Here is a 20,852-nt window from a genome sequence, read left to right on the forward strand (position 1 = left end):
TGTATTTTCTCACATAAGCTTACTAATGCCTGTACAATAAGGAAGTTGACTCTAACAGAAGCTTTATTTCTGTATTTGGACATTTTTACCACAGATTATCCCATTATCTTTTTCAAAAGCTGTTCCTGTGGGTCTGCAGTTACTCAGTTGCATTCATCATGGCCAGAAGTTCCTGGTCAGGATCAAAACAGAAACATTATGGTGCATCTTAACCTCTGGGGCACTGGGACATTTCTCTTTGTTTGCAAGTGCAAATAAACAAAAATCCTGTCATCTTATGTGCTTTCGTGCTGTGAAGATGGCCCTATTTTGGCACTTTTGTTGAATGCCAATTTATTTAGGAACATGCACCATGTACATTCTGTCACACTGGGCCCACTTATAAGACCGGTGATGATAGGTTACAATGAAGGAGGTGGTCCTATACTTTAGTTGTGCATATTTCCCAAACTAATTTGCAGTCTGTTAAACTGCTCTGAAGCAATATACACAAAATAAATAGGGTTTCCTCTGAGACCTGGTGAGTCTGGGGCCCCTCTTAAAAATTCATCCTGTGTGGTTCATAAACGGAACTGAGGTGACTCCACCAGGACAGATTTTAGGATATAAATCTATACATAATGTTAAAATAATGTGGTTATATATCTGCATATATCTATGACCTCTGCACCCAACCACACTATATTGGAGCGTGTTTTGTCTCCTGTTTAAAAATGGGCAGACCGTTAAGTTGAACTTTATCTGGGTGAAACAGGTGAAACAAAGCACCGCGATAACACGAGATAACTATTATCTCTTTCCCCTCTCTAATGTGAGTCAAATGCACGCTGCCTCGGCCGGGAGAAAGAAACTCGGACCCTTCCCTGGACATAACCATTAAATTTCTGCCTGGGTTGCATGCTGTTGACCAGCTTCTTCCATCGTCGCCTGTGAAGAAGGAAGCCGCAGCCTCTTACCACTCTTCCCCGGCAGCGAGCAGAGGGCTTCCCAGCCTCCACAGCGTCAACACACCCGTTGCTGGTTAAAGACAAAACAAAACAAACGCGTCTGACGGAGATCCAAACATGTCGACGGGGAGGAAAACAGCGTTAAGGTAAATAACTCGACAGCATTTGTGTTATGCGCGTATGTTATGTGATTCTCTGTGCAGTTAGCCGCCGTGGCTAGCCGTTAATCCCCGCAAAGGTCTGTGGGTGTTGGTGGTACTCTGTCTGCAGGAGGTGCGGGGCGATAAGGCGCCGAGCAGCCTGGACCTTTGAACGTTACATCAACTCAAAGGCTCAGGTAGAGATGATGTTAGCATTTAGATACAGATAGTGAGGTCAAAGCGGTGCTAACAGCAGCTAGCAGGAGAGGGTGGGTTTATCATCACATGACTGGGAGGCAAGAATCCTCCTTACATTCATCCAACCTGTAATTATCCTAAATGAATAAACAAATAAAATAATATTTAGAAAAACAATTTACAGCTGACTCGTGAAATGGTGTTGCTGGCAAATGTTTTGTTTTTAAAAGATAAACAGATAAACAGATTTGACGGGCGTGAGACAAACTTGGCGAAGAAGTTAAAAATCACAGGTGCTCTTTTACCGGATGTTAAAAATTGCAGGTGTGGTGAACATGAATTCCTCCGTGTCATTTAAATTATCAACATGCATGTAATCCTCTGAAATATATATACATATATATAAAAAAAACACAGACGAATTAATGAAGGTCAATGTGAAATACATCACACGTCTTTCAGCGTTTAAATATCTTCAGTTCCGGGTTGTTGTCCGTAATAAAGCAATGATGTTTACACTGCAACATTTACATTTGCTGGCAGGAAGATACATCATTTTGCATAATGTAAAGTGAATCGTGCGGCGTTCACTTGACTTGAGGAAAACTTGTTGTCCACTTTGTAGTCACGACTGAAATAACGTTTAAAGCCAATGATGAGGAAGGAACGGATGAGGAAGTTTTTTTTTTATATACAGACTTTAACTGCTCTTGCCAAAGGGGTAAATCTCTGAATTTTTGCATGCAATTCAACTCAGCACAGTTGATCCAAAGTGCATTACAGTGCAGATCAAAACCGAGCAAAGGAAATGAGAGGACAGAGAAAAAACAAAACTTAACGCTTCAGAGGAAGCATGGGAGCAGAAAAGGTGAGGCCATCGGGTAAAAACAGGTTAAAGCTGACTCCTCCTGAGGGCGTCAGTGGAGTGAGAAAGATTTGTTTGGAAGGAGGAACGTAGGACATTTAGTCATTTTACAGTAGAATAAGCACATGTGTAAATCATAAACGTACTGACAGCTGTTTTTCATATGCCTTCTTCAGTTTCAGCATCCTCATATTGTGCCTGCTGTGTCACACTGTCACAGCTTTCTGGGACACAGCAGGACAGAGGCAAGGCCATGTAATGCAACAGATCATATAAATCTCTGCCCAGCTTTAAGGAAGCCAGTGGAGGGAGGCTAGCCTGTTAGTATTATGGTCCCACAGTTTTTGACTTGATAACATGCTGTATGTATATAGCTGACTCTAGAGTGGCAGTGCATCATTCCATTGTGTAGAGCTGATGCACAAACAAGATCTACATGGGAGAGTCAACAAATGGAAATCTTACCTGCAACCTTATCACAAAGGTTGTGGTCCAAAGTTTGCAAAGCAAGATCTGGAAGAGCCACAGTCAAGTGCCGATGACAGAGTTAGTTAAAACTGAGCCCTTTGGCCACAATCACCAGAAGTGTGTTTGGAAGGAAAAAAAAAAGGGTCAGAATTTGAGGAAAACAACCCTTTGCCAACTGTTAAGAATGGGCGTGGAAATACTCTGCTGTGGGGTTGTGTGGCAGCTAGTGACACAGGAAATACTGCAAGGACAGAAGGAAGAATGGATTCCACTAAACATCAGCAAATTCAAAATGCAAGTCAGTCAACAAAGCGACAGTGAATTGAGCTGACTACGCCTGGACAATGATGGGGTTACTAAGTACTGACTTTGTGCTCAAACCTTTTGCACAACTTTTTCACTTACTGTTGAATTTTTTTTCTATTTTTAAGTTCATCAAATAAAAGGTAACAGTTCATTAACATTTGACAAAAGGCTCATTTTGATGTGTGTTTGCTGAAGGGGTTGTATTTGCTTCCTGTTGAGGGGGTTTGGTGTTTGCCACAGTACTCATCTATTTCTTTTCCCATTGTCCTTAAATGCAGCAGAGAAACCTTTACAATATTTGGAACATGTGTAGCCAATCATATGCCTAGAAGATACTGAGACCCTCCCACTTCCTGCACCAACCAGTCAGAGTTGTCCAAAGTGCTGCTTCAGTTCCTGTAGTCAAAAAGCACTTTGCTTTGACAGAGAGCAGGAAGGTGTTGGTCATTTAATCATCAGATTTGCTTGGCTGCTGAGTTTTCTTACATCATGCCAACTGCCAGGTAAGAGTCAGATATCCTCCAGTGTTTCCACAGAGAGCACAGCTCTGCTTCTTCATTATGTGGTCACAGTACTGCCAGTCTTTCAGTGGGTTTGGCTGGAAACACATGTGAGACTTTTAGGCTGATGTTTTAAGTTGGCTTCGGTGACTCTGCATCATCTTTGGCATCTGTTGTATTATAGATGATGTAAAAGCCATACTACAGCTCCAGAGGACAATTATTTCTCTTAGACATCTGAACACGGCAGCCGCTGTATCTGCGTACATCTGTGTTTCATGACATGACATGGTCATGGGGGCAAAATGCTAGATTTAAACACATCAGCTTTAGTCTAAGTAATTATTTTTCTAAAGCTTACAAATGACACGCAAGCTGCACATGCCTGTACATGAGCTGTTCAGAGAATGGTCACTCTTTATTGTGATCTTCCCAATGTGCTCTATGTGCTTTTCATTTTTTCTAATCTCAGTCTACAAGAGTGGAAAAAGAAACTCAGTCATTGGCAGTTTTACCTCTTTATTTTTCATTACAAGCTGAAATGCATCCATGAATGAACGTAACAAGCTCATGTGTTTTCAATTGTGCATGTTTGTGTTGCTTTATTTCCTCATCTGTTTTTACACACGTTGACCACAGAGAGAAGTTCAGGTAAAAGAGCCATCTGTGAAACATGGGATCATCTCTCATCAACATTTCAGTGATTCGGTCCAGCAAATCAGAAACAGATGATTGTCTGTATCACAGCAGATTGTTTGTTTCGTCTGGTGAGTGGGAGTCTGCATAATACAATATGTTTTTGTCTCCCCGCAGTGAAAACACTCTTTTTGGGATGGGAAATCCCTTGCTCGACATTTCAGCTGTTGTGGACAAAGATTTCCTTGACAAGTAAGTCTAATGAGATCAGTTGTTTCCAATCGTATCTTCGTATTTCTGTATCTTATCTGACCAAAGCACATTCACCGTTTGTGTTGTTATTCTTTCCTAAAAGGTTTGGACTGAAGCCTAATGACCAGATCCTGGCTGAAGACAAACACAAAGTCTTGTGAGTCACATGCTTCAGTACTGTAACGCAAAGCGTTAAAATTACGAGGGACCAAATAAGGGCCGCACCGGTCATATATACCCACTACTACCATCTTGACACTGTATGCTGTGCTCAAAATAGCCAAGTCATTAATCAGCCCTCTGTAACTGTGAGCCTCAGAACTTGACACGCCCGCGTTTTTCCTATACTAAATTTGTGCCAAACTACACCAAGATTTACTACTGATTTAGAATAAGTAGTAAATATTTTAACTGTATTTTTAACTACATGTTATGAGAGTGAAACTAATTAAATAGTGTTTATTTATTTATTTGGAAAAGGATTTGCTAAGCATGCAAGTTCCTTTTTTAGACCCTCCCTTCTTAACATTTCGAGCAGATACCAAACAGAAATACTATAGCCTTCCTCGAAAACATGCTTGTGTGTCGCTGAACATAGCACTTCCCTGTTTTGAAATGCTCTTGAAGGTAAACATAGGCTGTAAACAACAGAATGACTAACTAACATTAAAACAGGGCCGAGCCTTTATTGCTCACTGACGTTAAAACGTTCTGTTGCCTTTGTTTGATAGCGTGCAGATGGAGTCCATTCAGGGAATTTGCCTGTGTTAATTTTAGTGCAGACATAAAAAGTACACCATCTGTAAGTAAGATGATGGTGAGAGGGAGGTGTTTGAGTTTTGTTTTTTTCAGTCTCAAGGAATAAACAGTTCCATATTCATAAGTAAATCACATATTGCACATCAGATATATAGAGAATGTTTGAGTTGTTTGAAAATTATGATGATTTCTAATAATTATTTTGGCTGTGAGCCGTTTAGAAAGCCCGTAAATTCCGTTTGGCACATTGGACACCAGACTGAACTTCTCTCTTAGAGATCAGCTTTATTGTCCAGGGAGATGCTTTTTAACTAGCTAAGTGTGGTACATCCTGAGAAAATAGGAAAACATCCAAACATACCTTATGTCACAATGTTAAGAAAACCTCTTCTAAAAATCCTGGATTCAGCTTTGCACCTAAAATCAATGGTTCCCTGGTTTATGGGCTAACCTTCCATCAGATATCAGTTCAATTTGAAGGGACCCTGCTGAGTGACAGACACAACAATGGGACTCAAAAACGTAGCTTTATTGGCAGATCAATCAGGCACTCACCTTATTAACTGAATAATACGTACAGATACGGTGCGTATTATGGTCAATTTACTGAGCACAAATACTCTCACAGGATTACATTGCTGCACACTCACACATTCACACCTCAAAGCTTCCCAGTGCATCCAGTCTCTTCTGTTGGATGTTATATAATCATGTTTTCATCTGCTGGCCACTGAGGGCACCTGTGCACTGGTATAAAGGAAGGAGTTGTTGCAGCTATTTCAATTTCTCAACCCAAATACATCCTGGTGGTCTACAGATTGAGACATGTTCTTGTTAATGTTCGTCTTCTTTTTATTATTATTATATTTTTAACAGTGCAGTGTGATACTTACTGGAATGAAAAAAATCTGACACACATTTTTCTGTCAGTGTTCGTGGTTTGATGTGGATCTGGATCCAGATGCAGATTAAACATTTTCTGTTATCAGAATAACAGTTTTAAAGGATTATGCAGCCTTAGTGAAGGTGCGTGCTCTGATGAGTGAGAGTCCATGTTGACTGAACTATTTCAGACCTGAGAAGGAATAAATTCTGTTGTAGCATCAATCAGTTCTAAGGAAATCACTGTGCAGTAATATAAAATTAAAAAAGCACTGAAGTAATGCAAATACAATGTAAAGACTGATGAGTACATCATATCGCTGTACCTTACAATAGGCTACCTTGTCAGGTCTTGTTACTTGACAAAGGGGCGCATGTGACCTTGGGCAGCAGCAGCGGCACAAAGCAGCATCATCAGCAGTGTTGTTCTCCTCCAGCACAAAGGCAGCGGTGTTATCTTTAGCCCCACAGACACCGTTCCCTCCACATTCTGCACAAGGTCAGGGCAGGATTAACATGCGGCTTTGGTGGTTAATTCCCAGCACAATGCATTTCAATGCATGTCCCCTCCCATACCACACACAGCAACATACCCACCATCACGCCTGTCAATTTATATCTGAATGTACAATGTTTTTTTATTTTAATCACATTATCTGTTAACCTAGTGCAGTGCAGCTTTAGATGCTGAGATGCGAACTGCAGTTTTCTTGATAATTTTGTGTGGTCAGTTACACCCCCCCCCAAAAAAAAAATTCAATGTGTGAAGTGTAAAGAGGTCATCCACAAGGTCATTGGTCCATGGATGAAGAAGAACTTGGCTGAAGTGTTGTGACATATAACATCATTGCTAAAACGGCCACAACAGACTTACAAGCCTAGTGAGCAAACACTATTATTGTGCTTCTGAATCTACAGAGTGCAACATGATTCATTTTTTTCCCTCCATCACCCTGGTGGGAGAGAGATCATTGGATGCAGTGCACTGTGGCCATGCCTTAATTCAATTATCTAGTCACAGCAGAGCCCATATAATCCTGTTGTGACTGAGAAATTGCCTGCTGAACAGTAGAAACTATCAACGTCCCTGTTAGGATTGGCTGGGGACTTTGGGGTTTTTTTTTTTCTGAATGAGTCTCAGCTGTGACTTTTTGTCACTTAATTTTAGGGAATGTCTGAGTAACAGTTGCTAAAATCTACAGTGTGCAGCTGTGTAAGGACATTTCTGAGCCTTTAGAGTGAGAAGTGAAACTATACTGTATATTTGTGATCCATTAATAGATGTGTGTCGTCAGTAGGAACCAGTAGGATTTAGGTTGATTGCCATAGACATGGTGGGGAAATCAGAAAGTGCTGAGAGATGGACTAACGCAGAGCTGATCTTGGTTTTTCCATGGGGCTTGTTGACAATAAGACAATTCTGGAAAGACACCATCCTAATCCTTTGATGTAAACTAACGCAGGATCTGCTCTGCTGAAAAAACAGTAACTTCCTGGGTGTCCTGGTTGCCTAGTGGTTATGAGACATACCACATAACCGCAATGTCCCTGGTTCGTTTCCGGCCCCGGGCTTTCGTTGCATTTCATACTCATTTTCCTCCCCATGTTTCCTGTCTGTATCAAATGTCCAATAAAGTATAATAAGCCAACAAAAATCTTAAAAAACAAACAAACAAAAAAAAAACTTCCAACCAAATTCAGTTCATAAATCATGCAGTGTAATCTCAAGCACTCCTACAATCACATACCCATGACCTCATCACTCTCTTGTCCGCAGGCAGCTGCTGCTGCTCAATACTTTTGTGGTATAAAGTGCGTAGAGTGTAGTGGTTGGTGAGTCATGTTGCAGTAAATTCCTAGGTCTTGTACTGTAACAGCTTTTACTTAGATGATATTTCCATGGTGATAGGTGAGTGAATGATAGAGCTGTTTTCAGGAGATGTTGGGTTTTCGGTGGACACCTCGAGTGTTTTGAAATTAGGGTAAGAGAGGAAACTGGTTAATCAAAGCACTGCCTGTGACTTCCTTTCTTCCTGCTCAGATGTTTACTGTTGATGTTGTCATGTAACGCAGTAGATCTGTCTCACTTTTTGTAGTCACTGCTGCCATCATGTGGCTTGAAATATAAGTCTGGCTCCTCCAATGTAGGGGATTTGAAATTACTTTATATAACTTGTAAAGATTCAGATCTACATGTTGCCTCTTGAATGAGAAGTGAAACATCTTCAAGATCTACTACGAGTTGCCCTCTAGTCAACTCTCCTTGGATATCTATGTACAGTTGTGTTATTCACCATCGTCGTGTCTTTTAGTTTATGCTGTTGCATTTATATTTTTGGTTATCAGGCTTTAAAATATTTACGTTGTTAGCACTTGGCTGACATTTTAGTTTTGACTCTTCCCTTCTCTCAGCAGTGGATTTCTTTGGTCAGTTTTGAAGTACAGTAAAAAGGCCTATGCATGCTCTCATGGCCAGCAGGGGGCAACAGTAGCCTGCTGTTTCTACATCAAGGAGTCTCCGTAGGAAACAACATGTCAACATAATGAAAACACGCCTCTTTCTGCAGGAGATTGTAATGTGGGCAAATCGACATTTTATTTCTGGATAACTAGGCATTACAGGTTTCTTAGAACACGCGGTATTTCATAATCTACCATCCACCCAAACCCTCTTGGGCTTGCTAACCATGTCATATTAGAGCTAATGATTATTAGTGTCAAATGAGTGAGTCATTGTTGTTGTAAGTGTATTGTCACCTCTGAGGGGGGGGAAAAAAGATCAGCTGGCTCCTGAATATTGCTCTCGTTCAAACATTTGTTTTATGACTCCCTCTGTCCAATGATAATTAATTGTTTACTTTCTCATCTCTGGATGATGGCGTGACTCTTTTCAGAGGTTGTTTGCTCACAGCAATTAAGTTCATCAGTGCTCATCCTCCTCCTCCTCCTCCCTCTCCCTCTCTTTACCCCCCCCCTCCCTCCCTTTTCTCTCTTTCTCTGTGCTAAATGCAGATTAGCAGCGTCACAATCGCATCCAGAATGAGAGTAAACTCCTCATTATGCCGTGTGACCCTCTGCTGCATGAATAATTCAGGGCTGCAGTGTTAGTGGCTGGCTGTTATTAGCATTCCGGATGGCGAGGGAAAGAGAGAAAGAGCGAGAGAGAGGGTGGGAGGCTCATATCACTGACAGGGCTGACTCAGGGGGATCAGCGCTGGATTGAGACACACATCACACACACATCATCACACGACACAGGAGATCAGTGGAGGTGCCTCTCCACTCACACACCCCGCTGTCTGTGTACATCTTACACACCCCTGCTGCTGCCGTGCAGCTCAATCTGCTTACTGGGAGGAAAACAACAAAGGCCTCTCTCACAGAGTACATGCTAAACACTCTGGCTCCTGGGTGTGTGTGTGATAGATTCTGCTCTGTAAACACACTTGACTCTACCCCTCTTTTTTTTTTTTTGGTGTTTTTAATATATAACGAAGCGAATCGTGAGTGCTAGAAACCCCCGGCTGAGCTATCCTGGTGTGTCAGGGGTAGAAACACTGCTCTGTGTGTGTGTGCGTGTGTTTGTGTGTGCTCACATGCAAGCATGCGTGCAGAAGCTGCATGTGCTTGCCATGGTGCCACTTCACTAGATGCACTCATGCTTGACTGAGTGTGTAGACACATTACTACCCCCCCCCCCCCCTTTTTTTTTTTTTTTTTTTACTTCCCAGCTCCCTTGTCTGTTGCTGAGGCTGAGAGCTGTACTACAGTACTTAAACTCACCTCCGCCGGCCCACTGGGGGGTCAGAACAACCAGCTCCCACTGCCGCTGAAGACAAAGGTCACGGGCCTGCATCCATCAGCCGACCTCTGAGCCAAAGAGAGAGAGCAGAGATTAATGGCACTCAACTGGTAATTGAGACATCAGAAACATGTTCAGCCGCCAGCTGTGCTGCTGTTGATGTTTTATTGATACGCATGAATCCAACCATTTGGGGCACTTGCATAAATCTGACATGCTCGCCAGAGCTGTACTCAACTGTAAGAAATGTGGACCTAGTCCTCCTGAATTATAAAACAAGAAAACTTTTCAAATAATCAAAAGGAAAAAAAAAACCCTCATATCATGTTCTGCTGTTCATTTTTTCAGTTTGTTTTTTTGATGAAATAGGTTAACGTGCAGGGTGATTGCTCTGCATTTAAAGCATACATGCTGCATCATGAGAGATGGCTGATGCAATCATAATTAAGGCTTGTCCTCGCCGGAGCTGCAAATGCCTCTCTCTTGTTGAAGGTGGCTGCCAGCAGGTGGTGCCAGAAGGAAACATCACAAGTCAAAGGGAGTGGAACAAACATAATCCACATCTCTGTGCATGTGGGCGTCCCCTCCTCCCCTCTTCTCCCTCCAACTCCCCCTTTTAAAGAGCATTTTATAATTAAAATGTAGGTGTCTCAGCCAGTACATACAGCATGTTCAGTTCAGAAAAGCACGCTCAGGGATACTTTTAGTCATCCCTGTTCCCCAGGAGCTACACAGGAAAAGCCACTGATGGCATGAGCCCTTATACGTGTAGGCTAGTTAGTATACTGTCTGTGCTGATGATTTCTCTACAACTAGCCTGTGCGGGGGTAGAGATGGGAGGCCTCACTGGTGAGCAGCAACACTCCCCGTGTGTTTAAAGTTCACACTGGGCCATATGGTCCCCGCAGTAGGGGGTGTTGGTGGAATTATTCACACGGAGTGCTCTGAATCACCAAGATCCTGGTATCAACCTCCAAGATAAGGGGAATGTCTCAAAGGCTTTGTGCTCCGGCTTCAAATCTCAATCCTCAAGAGAACACCAGAAGCCCCATCCTTGCTTACACACTCCCTCTTCCCACTCTCTCCCTCAATGTGTCCCTCTTTCTCTCTCTCTCTCTTTCATATCCTCACATACACACACACACACACACTCTCACACTCCCTCTCCCACATCCACACAGTACAGTGTGACAAACAACGCCACCCTCTGCAGCGCGAAGCCAAAAACCTGTGACATTTTAGAGGAAATAATATGAACTCATCCTCCATGACCAGATTTTGCCCCCGCCGCCTAATCCTTGAGTGCAGCCTAATTAAGTATAAACAGCAGTCCTCGGTTAATGCCAACAAATGGGCTGCTGCTGCTGCTGGATCGGCCGATTATTAAAGGGATGCACATTTGTTGTTTCTGCATTCTAATGCAATTACTCACCCATTATGACCATGTAATTGTGCAGTCATTAATTGTGCATCCAGTCTATAATGTAAAAAGGCTCTTCGTAAAGAGTCGTGGCGTATTCTGAACCCGGGGGGACTCGAGGCAGGTTTTCTCAGCTGAATAGGGATTTAACCAAATGGATCGAGATACCTGAACGATGGCGATATCGTAATGCTTTTGTGCAAATCAACATTCATCCCTTACTGTAGTCTATTAGAAGATGTCAGAGGACGAGAACAAGGCCTCGCTCGCTGTTTGAATCATGACTCATTTGTGTTCAGTACTTTTATGCGCCTCATTCTTTGCCATCTATTCCCATCCTGCCCTAATGTTCCACTGATAAGAATGTCCTATTCATTCTGCGTTCCTCACCGGTTGCTACAAAGAGAGACAGAGGGAGAGAGAGGGAGAGAGAAAGAGACACTCTACAGGCATTGAATGAAAAGCACATCTATTTCTGAGGGGGAGCACGAGCACGGTAGAAGATAATTATTGATTTGAAATAAGAAAAGATAAGACTCAACCTTGAGCAGCCCAGTGATAGCGTGCAGAACAGAATAATTAATGGGCCTGTCTTGTGTCGGGACAAGCTTTCACACTGAGACGAGCGTATTGATTTTAAACAGATAAACTGCGTAACCCTTTGTGAAGGGTTTGACAAACAATTTAATTGGGGGGAAAAACAACAATATTCCTCACCCTTTCCATCTCCCTTTCATCACGTCCCCGAGCTGTTTTTCCTCTGCCTGACCTATGGAAACAATTACTGTGCATCAGGCCTTGTACTGCCTCCAGACTACCAAGGAAGGCTGGTGTAGGATGCACACACTGATTGGGGAATCTAATCAATGGTGGAACCTGTCTCCACTCCAGATGCCTGTGTTGAAACTGGGATTACGGAAGCCTTTTAGCTGTATTGCCCCCTCTCTGCTTCTGTCAGAGAGGGAGAAAGATGGATCTGCCTGTTTAAATGTACCTGCCTGCTATAGCTGAAGCAGAGATAATTTACTGTTCCTGTACAACCCTCCTCCTTCCTAATCCCCAAGGAGAGCAGCAAAGAAGCCCCAGTCCGCTCACTTCTTCGCTTGCCCTCCCCTGATTAGTGATGGGGGCCGTTTGATCATGTTTCCCTGCCTGTCCTTGTGATTTGTAAGCTGTTTAAACGTGCACGAGGCAATTAAATAAGGACGAATGGCGCGTAGGAGAGTGGGTGCCGCGGTGATCATTAGCGATGAATTACCCTGGTGTGCACTCAAACACTTGGGAGGACTTTCAGGCGGACCACTCCCAAGGATCCAGATCCAATCTAGCCATTGATTAACAGAGACTTGTTCTTCCTGTGAAATCACTCGACGGGGATTTTAGGGCACTCATCCGGTCTTATCGAGATAGGCTAACATCAAAGGCGAATGAAGAGGGATTGGGTAAATGGGCTCGCCTTGCCCTCCATGTAAGAGACTTAGAGGAGCAAATCTTGAATTATTGCCTCATGTAAATAATCTACTTGGCTTGTTTTTTGGGGGGAGGTGAGAGAGGAACTCATGAGTCACTCAGGGCAGAGAACACTCATAGTACTTTGGAAGCTCTCATATTTCCCTTGATGGGAATCAACGGTGGGGGCTCCATCTCCAGGAATGTAAACAACACGATGTTCCTGACTTGTGTGATCTGCCCTAACAATTTGAACACGCTAAGCCGGGGAGATGTAGAGGTATTAGTTTTTGAGGAGGACTCTCATATCCTCTGAATACAAATATTGCATTCAGTAGCCTAATTCCCCTAATTTGAATATGATTTGATTTAAGCTGAATAAATAAGTGCCTCTATTAGTCTCAAATTGGAAGGTATGAAATTGAAAAATAGCACAGTGCCTTTAGTTAAGAGTGGTATTTAACCAGAGTGTCAGGGGCAGTCTCTTGGAAAGCACGTTATATAACACAGTCCATACATTAGTGGAATGCATAGCATAGTTGGAATTGCTCTTCCTCTGAGCAACACCAGCAGAGGTTTTAAAAGCAGAGGTTACTGGCTGAGGACATTTTGTTCAAAACAATTTCTTTTTCTCTGCTCCCTCCCATCACTGAGTGAGCTTAGACTGCAGTAGATGGAAAGGGATTTTCTCTCCCTAAATGGCCAAGGGGGCCGTTTACGGTGTCACTACTATGGGATCACATGATGTTTGAGGGTGTAAAGGTCTCGAGGCAGCTGCTCCTTTTCGGATGGGATTTTCGAGGCGTCCAGGAGCAGGGCCCCATGCTGTCTGCACTGAAAGGTGGAGCAAATACTTCTAGGGAAGAAAAAAAAAAAAGCTGAAATCCTCAGTAGCTGTGTGTCTATTTGAAATGGGTTCTGGAGTCCCTCGGCTGCCTTCATGTTATAAACACCCACAGTGCTCAAATTCTTCCTTTGTCAAGGAGTCATAACAGGTGTCTCAGGAAGGATTTTTTTTTCCCGGTTAGCATATTTTCCACTTGCATGGAAAGTTTTTTCTCTTTATTAGGAACATTCTGCCCTGGGTAGACCCCATGCCTTGAGACATGATATGCAGACTTTCTTTGAAGCAGTAAAGGTTACTTTCACACTTGCTCAAAATTCGGCCATGCCTAGTTAAACCAGGTTGTGCTCAAACATTAAACACCTCTGGCTGACATATGTTGGTAAGCCACGATGTACTTTGCATACAGATTACTCTTGTCTGCAGCAAGTATATACAACAGACATAGGTTCAATCTTAAAATTCAAGCATTCTCCCCCAAAATGTGGAACCTTTGACCTCCCCCTGAAAATGTTTTTTAATCCTAAAAAGGAAATTCATTGGCTCTGTGCTGCTCAGCATTTACATAACCAGTGCCCCTTGGGATTACTCAAGCATTTTCTCAACAGCCCCTCTTAGAGTGGAATTACGCATAATGCCAGGAGGAACGGTATGGTGCACCTTGAACTATTTACCATGTCATTGGATTTTTTTCCTCTGATGTAAATATATTTACAAATGGACAGTTTTCAATTTACCGTTCAGAAAAAAAAAAGTCAAGGACCTCCTAATGTGTCGAATCATCTCGACTGCAGTTAGGTCAATTTCCTTAGCAGAGCGGGGCACGTTTGTGTAGCCAGCCCCCCGGGAGGCTGTTTGTGTGAACGACGAGGAGAATGCACATTATTCATGTTCGCATCTCCCCAGATAAAGACTCTATCTCGCTGCGTAGCCCAGCTTTGCATCACGTTACGCCTAAGCATTGAAGCTATTGATGTTTGAAATGGCAGTATGATGGGAAAATACAAAAATGATAGAACCGCCTTCAGTATTTCACTGTAGACCCAAGAGTGTTCCTGTGGTTTGTGTTTGAAAACTCAGCGATTGTTTACTCCCCATTCCCCAGTGTCATGTCTGTTTTCTTGACTCATTGTGTTTAGTCTGTCACAGTCATTTCTAAACTCTGCTGTATGGTTCAGGCATCAGACATTTAATCAGATGTGGTCTCTCCCCAAACAACTTATCTGGCTATGGTATTTCTGTACACAAGGAAATTGTGAAACTTATTTTTCTAATTGCCCCGAAAACATCACATCTGAAATACAAATCCGTGGCCTATCTCCACGCAGTGAAAGATGAAAAGTTTCTTTTATTTCACGCATCCCTTTGAAGAAGCAGTTCAAGTTCCTCAGAAATGACTTCCACCGCTCATCATACTTTAATATTTAATAGTGCTAACTAGAACCATGTGTGGACAATGTTACTCTGTTGCTTTTATCAAACTGACATTTAGACCCTAACGGCCTCTTTTCAACTCCTGCAACATTTGTGGTCAAGTAGCCCAGTTAACAAAATCCAGCATTTGCTCACTTGTTTTTTTCTGACTGTTTTACTCCTTAGGCAGTTTAACATACACATCAAATGTCATTGTAGAAGTATGGTAACAAAATGTATGCCACTTTCAAGTTTATTATATTGCACAGCTGACGAGAAGATGGATAAACAACCCGATTGGTAGGAATATAATGTAAACTCAACCAGCTGACCTAAACATTGGCAGCTAAATAGTATGAGAGCATTGTTGTTTTAAATAATTAATAATTAATACTTCATTCGTCTGCCAGGCCTGGGTGGGGGGGGGGGGTAAATTAAACTAAAAAACAAAACATGCCATGTGCTCATTACACCAAAGAACAAAACTAGCTCTGATCCTAACCCTGAAAATGCAGTAGTGCTTATCTTATTATGTCAAACAGACAGGGAGCAACATTAGCATTAGTTATGTAAGCATGCTAGAATTTATGTAATATATACAAAGCCATTAGGATTCATCCTCTGTAGACCACAAATGTTTGTACCAAATTTCAAATAACAGTCCGTTCAGTTGTTGTTGACATTTGCTCGCCCTCTATGGTCACAGCTGCTTTTGGTCTGTACCTTTGCAACCTCATGTAATAGATTTTGTATTGACTAATTTGTGTTGTGTATGAAACACAATTTCTCCTCACTCCTCCTACACATGTTGCAGTGTGACACGTGTTGAGAAACCTGTTGTCTGCCCATGTTACAGGCGGTTGCATTTGATGTTTGCACAAAGCCTTAATCAGTGGGTCTGGCCAAATTCACTCTGTGGTTTCTCTTGAATGTCTTTTGTAACAGCTCTTGTCCTCGTCTTTATTTCAGGTTTGAAGAAATTGTCAAGAGGAACAAAGTTGAATACCATGCTGGTGGTTCGACCCAGAACTCAGTGAAAATTGCTCAGGTTAGTCTTCTCTGGCCGTCTGCTGTGTGCCTGAATGTGTTTTGAATATACAGTGGTATGCTTGTAACCTTAGATTTGTCAGCCTGGCAGCCCTGGGAATACAGAGCATAGCTGCACAGCAAGTTGACACATTACAGTTTTAGGTGTTGTGAATTCATCAGACCTGCCACAGAAAGAGAAAGGCGGGAAAGATTCATAATATTTGCAGTGTTATCTAGTTGGCCTAATTTCCTGAGACATATCAAACATCAATTAGAGAGAATTACAAGTAGATGCAATTAACATGTCACAACAAATTATATCAAACAAATGCTGATCTTCTCCCTGGCTGTTAGACAGATTCGAGCATCTAAAAGAAATTGGTGATTGTCCAAATCTGAAATGGCAATCTGAACTTGAGAAGATTATTCACTAGATCTCTTTTTTTTTTGTTTTTCCAAAGTGACTGCAGTAAGTCTGTGAATTTGACATGCAGTGATTAGCTGCTGATAAGGCTTTGGTCTGCTCACAATAAACAAAGAGAAAGCATCCAGCTGAAAAATAATTCTCTTCCAAAGAGAAATGAGTGCAGAAGCTAATTGAGAGGCTGATGTTTGTGAAAGCGCCGACTCCTTCTTGTGTGTGGGTTTTTGTTTGTACATGTCAGTACAGTGTGTGGAGTTCGTATTTGTACACATGTGCTTGTGTATGTGCGTGTATGTGTGCGCGCTTGCGTGTGTGTTTAGCACAAGATAGATAAAGAGAGAGGGAAAAGAAAGCAAGCAGGCCCTCAGGCTGCCACCATCTCCATGCTTTGGAGACAGTAAACATCCTTTAAAAAATGATGCGGAGCTGTGCACCTCCACACAAACACTCTTTAATTATCAAGATCAGAAGCGTTTGCATAAACTTCAGTCACTCACAGACATTAACTGCCAACTTGATTTTATTCTTTGGGCAGCAACTCTCCTGTTTTATGTAGTTATGTTTTTTTTTTGTTTTCTTTCTTGTGTGCTTCTTGCATTTGGATTTTAAAAACCGATGGGGCTCACTTTTCCAATCGAGTCATTTACGACCTGCAATTGAAAACTGTAATCTCAAAATTTTTAACAAATTGTTTCCCCCTTTTCTTGTCATCGCATGAGCTAAGGCCATGGGTTTAGTTTGGTCTGCCTCAGTTAAGACATAGACCTTGACAAGGATTTTTCATGTTTTATTTAAGAAGACATTGAAGGAACTGCCCCAAGGTGCATATCAGCTCCGATGTGAAATCTGATGGAGAGGGAGATTTTTATTGCTGGCCCTTTCTGGTAAAAGAGCCGTCATGGCCTCTGTGCCCTGTGAGAAGCATTCAGTCAACTAAATTGGTCTTATAATGGCATGGCAGACCCCAGTCAAATGTTATTCTGCTCTGTTTATTTGGATATTTACCCCCTTCAGAGGGGAGATGTAGAGCTGATTCTGAAATGCTCAAGATAACAAGAGTGTTTTCGTCCCACACCCAGAAGTCTCAGAAACAGTTTCTGTCAATATATACCTTGAAGCACTGACTTTTCCACATTTCACTTTCAGGTGATGGTGTTCTTTTATGAAAAATGTATAATGCATAACCGGCTCCCAGATTATCACATTGTAGCACCTGCAATATGTGAAACTTCAAACCCTGCTGTATTGTGGAAGCTGAACCTTCAAACACGAATGATATGCACTGCAGCACTGAATCCACATCAAAGAGCCCAGTGACTAAATGAGATGCTCGATCCAGGGCAGGTTTGCTCAGGAGCACCACCGCCGCTGGAGGAGAGAGAGAGAAGTGTTCAGAGGCTTTGCAAAGGAATTGCTGCACACGCTGGGAAAACCCAGGGTGTGGGAGGATCAATGCCTTCGCCAGTAGAACTCGTACTTTCCTCCAAAACCCAGCCTCTTCATCGGAGGCTGTAATAGGTTAAATACTGCCGCTTCGTTCCAGTTAGGATTTCTGCACTATCAAGGAAAACCTAAACCTTGGCTTTAAGGAGATGCAGAATCGATGTTAATTGGATTTAGTCAAATGAGAATTGACCAAGCTGAAGCTTAGATGGATAAGTATTGTTTTCCTCTAACCACTGTCTCTGCCCTGCTCTTTGATCGAAATCATCCGAAGCAGTGTTTGCTAGTCGTCGATTGGTTGCACTCAGTGCTATCTTTAGCACCGGGACATTACTTTTCTTTTTTCTTTTTTTTTTACTTTCATTTTCATGCATTATGGCTCCTGTCACTACTTTCCATATTCAAAGCACACATCGTGACAAACTAGAAGTCCCACGGTAGATGTATCAACACATTTGTACCTCCTTAGCTGTGCACCAGTACTCCTCAATAAGCTTTAGATCTTGTTTGGATCAAGCCAGTGAAGTTGCAAGCTTGTATGCAGAGCTCCCTGGCTCTGATTCTAAAGGAAAAAAAAATGCAGTGATAGAAGTGGGTTGGAGGTTGTTATCTTTGCCCTGGCTCTAACAAACACCATGCCCTGAAGGGGCATCTGACATAAAGGCTCACCTAGTGGATGTTGCAGGGCTGTAAGGTAACAAAAACCAGCCCAGCGTTGCTCGCTCACATACAGCCTCACACATCAAAGGGCTTCTGCTCAGATAGGGCGCGGCGGGAAACCACAATCATTTTTTTTTTTTTTCAGTCATTTACAAAGTTGAAGGGAAAAAAAAAACTGTGGGCTTTCTGAGCATGTGATCCAGAATTTGGTACCACTGAGCACGCATGGTGTTTATCACAGGTGACAGAATCGGTGGGGGGAGTCAGTTGACTGGAGGGGCTGTATCAAGAAGCACAGTCAATTCATTTAGACAGAACATCAAAGTCCTCCAACAGCTCCTTGGGGCCCAGAGATTGAAGTCTGAGCAGAGACAGGCTCATAGGGAGTTGCTGCTGCCAGGGAAGTAGATCCTGCTCTGAGTGCCTGGTGTAAACCGTGCATTCTCATTATGATCCTCACAAATCAACACCATTGACATATTTTATGTCTTTGCACTGTAAGCAGGCTTTGTACCCATTCACCAAAGGGGACAAATTGCTTTGTTCAAGTGCCCTAGCTGTGAATGCGTCACAAAAAGTTATGATTGACTATGTTCCCTTCTCCTTTATTTAGATTTTGCGTGATGTTTGCAGTCTACATCATCAATTCACTGTGATGTCTTAATTACTGTTTAGAGAGTAAAGTCTTTTGAAAAATCTGCTGTCTCTGTTATGGTTATGATGCCTAACATTTCCGTCAGTTTAACATTTCCTCAGACTTGGTCAATCGTGGATGGGGTGAATGGGGCCCAGGCTTGGATGTTGGTTCTGAGCTCTTAATTGGAAACGCATGTGCACCACACTGTTGAAAGTTGTATTTAAGAAAGAGAAAAATCCCACAGCACTACTTGACTTCGAAAAAGGTTCCTCACCAGCTCATATTTTGTAGGGGAATACTTAAAACTGGGTTTGATGTCTCATTGAAGGCATTGACTTATTTCTTGGGGTGAAAATATTCCATGACCTAATGTTTGGCTTTTACAGCTCATTTTGTTAAATAAATAAAGAACAGCAGCTTGCCTCCATTTGAATGGGCTAAATGAAGAAATACCTACGTCTGGTACCACTTAGAGAAAAGAGGACAGTTAAGGAGAAAGAGTGGAGCTTTTGTGTTCAAACTATGTGACTGAATTTCAGGAGGATGTGCTTGTATGCTAAAAGGGGGCATTCACGATTTTACTGTTGCTTTCTGTTTTTACTTACATTCTTCTCACACTTTATGACTTAGTGTTAAGACAAATATCCTTTGTCTGTGAAGAGACTTTGAGGGCTTTTGACACATTTGATGGTGGATCACTCTTTAGCTTCTGGGATCTACATAAGAGCTTTGACTTTTTTTGTGTGTGTTGTTTTGCTTTTTGATCACGTTGAGAGAGCTTGTAGTTGCATAGATCTTGGTGCAGCTGTGCCGAAATGAGCATGCTAATGACCGATTAAAACCTGAACCCTGGTGGGCCTTTGAGTTTCACGCTGCAGAAATCAACCCTCTCAAGTATGTGCCTGTTGTTAAAGCAAAAGCCTCTTGTTTGTTTTAAGACAGGTTAATTGCAGAACCACTGTTGGCACCCACTCTGAGCCGTTTTATGGCACCAGGGTCTTGCCGTTTCCTTCCCATTACGAAGCAGTGGAAGGTCACAGTCTGTTAAGCTTCTTGTGAGAGATGCATGAAACCAAATGGATTTTTTTTCTCTTTCTCATTCCCATCTCCACTCATTCTAGACATTCCAGGTGTGCAAGTGTGCACTTGAGGGGGGCTGCCATTGTTTTTCTCGGCACAAGCAGCGGAAGCAAAGAACGCCTCATTCGCTTTGATGAGTGATGTGTTCATGCGTGGGCTTCAATGTCACCCGCCATGAGGCAGCTGTGAAGTCGCAGCTCACGTCTGTGGTGCCATTTACTCAATGATGAAGTGGGGAGATCTCTGTTGGTTCCACATCCACCTCCCATTTACACACACATGTACGTACGCACACTGTCTGAGCATGTGTTCCTCCCACCTCAACTGTATTGTGACTGTATGTCACAGCTAATACCAGCGTGCATTAAATCTCAAGCTCTGTGATCACAATGATAAAGGTTGACTGGGCGATTATGCAAGGCTTTTTCATCACAGGGATTTGTTAACAGCTGATGGCCCCGCCGCGTGACGCCTCCTTCCTCGTGTTTCCTCGAATTTGACTTTCGCAGGAAAATAATTTGTTTGATTTAATTTTCCTCTCAGATACACAAGACTTGTGTTGCCCTGGTGAGAAATGGCACAGATTGCTGTATAGGTGACATATTACCGTCCCTGTTGAAGCTAATTTGCCGTCAAATTTGTGACTTAATTTAAGCTGCCAAAGGGAAGACATGGGGAGTAGATTGTAACTCATAAGT

General features: G+C 42.4%; 1 protein-coding gene across 2 annotated transcripts in view; it reads left to right on the plus strand.

Annotated features, from left to right (window-relative positions):
- Window positions 1-805: 805 nt before the first annotated feature.
- Window positions 806-20,852, plus strand: part of adkb (adenosine kinase b) — a 96,497-nt gene continuing 76,450 nt past the window's right edge. The window contains exons 1-4 of one of the 2 annotated variants that reach the window (XM_041066607.1): window positions 806-1,093; window positions 4,238-4,312; window positions 4,416-4,469; window positions 15,851-15,929. In XM_041066607.1, coding sequence (XP_040922541.1) covers window positions 1,065-1,093; window positions 4,238-4,312; window positions 4,416-4,469; window positions 15,851-15,929 — 237 coding nt within the window. In that variant the 5' untranslated portion in view covers window positions 806-1,064. Of the gene's footprint in view, window positions 1,094-3,337; window positions 3,428-4,237; window positions 4,313-4,415; window positions 4,470-15,850; window positions 15,930-20,852 lie in introns of those variants that run through there. The other variant, XM_041066608.1, reaches the window with a different exon arrangement.

The sequence above is a fragment of the Toxotes jaculatrix genome, chromosome 21 (assembly GCF_017976425.1).
Source record: "Toxotes jaculatrix isolate fToxJac2 chromosome 21, fToxJac2.pri, whole genome shotgun sequence".
Taxonomy (NCBI): domain Eukaryota; kingdom Metazoa; phylum Chordata; class Actinopteri; family Toxotidae; genus Toxotes; species Toxotes jaculatrix.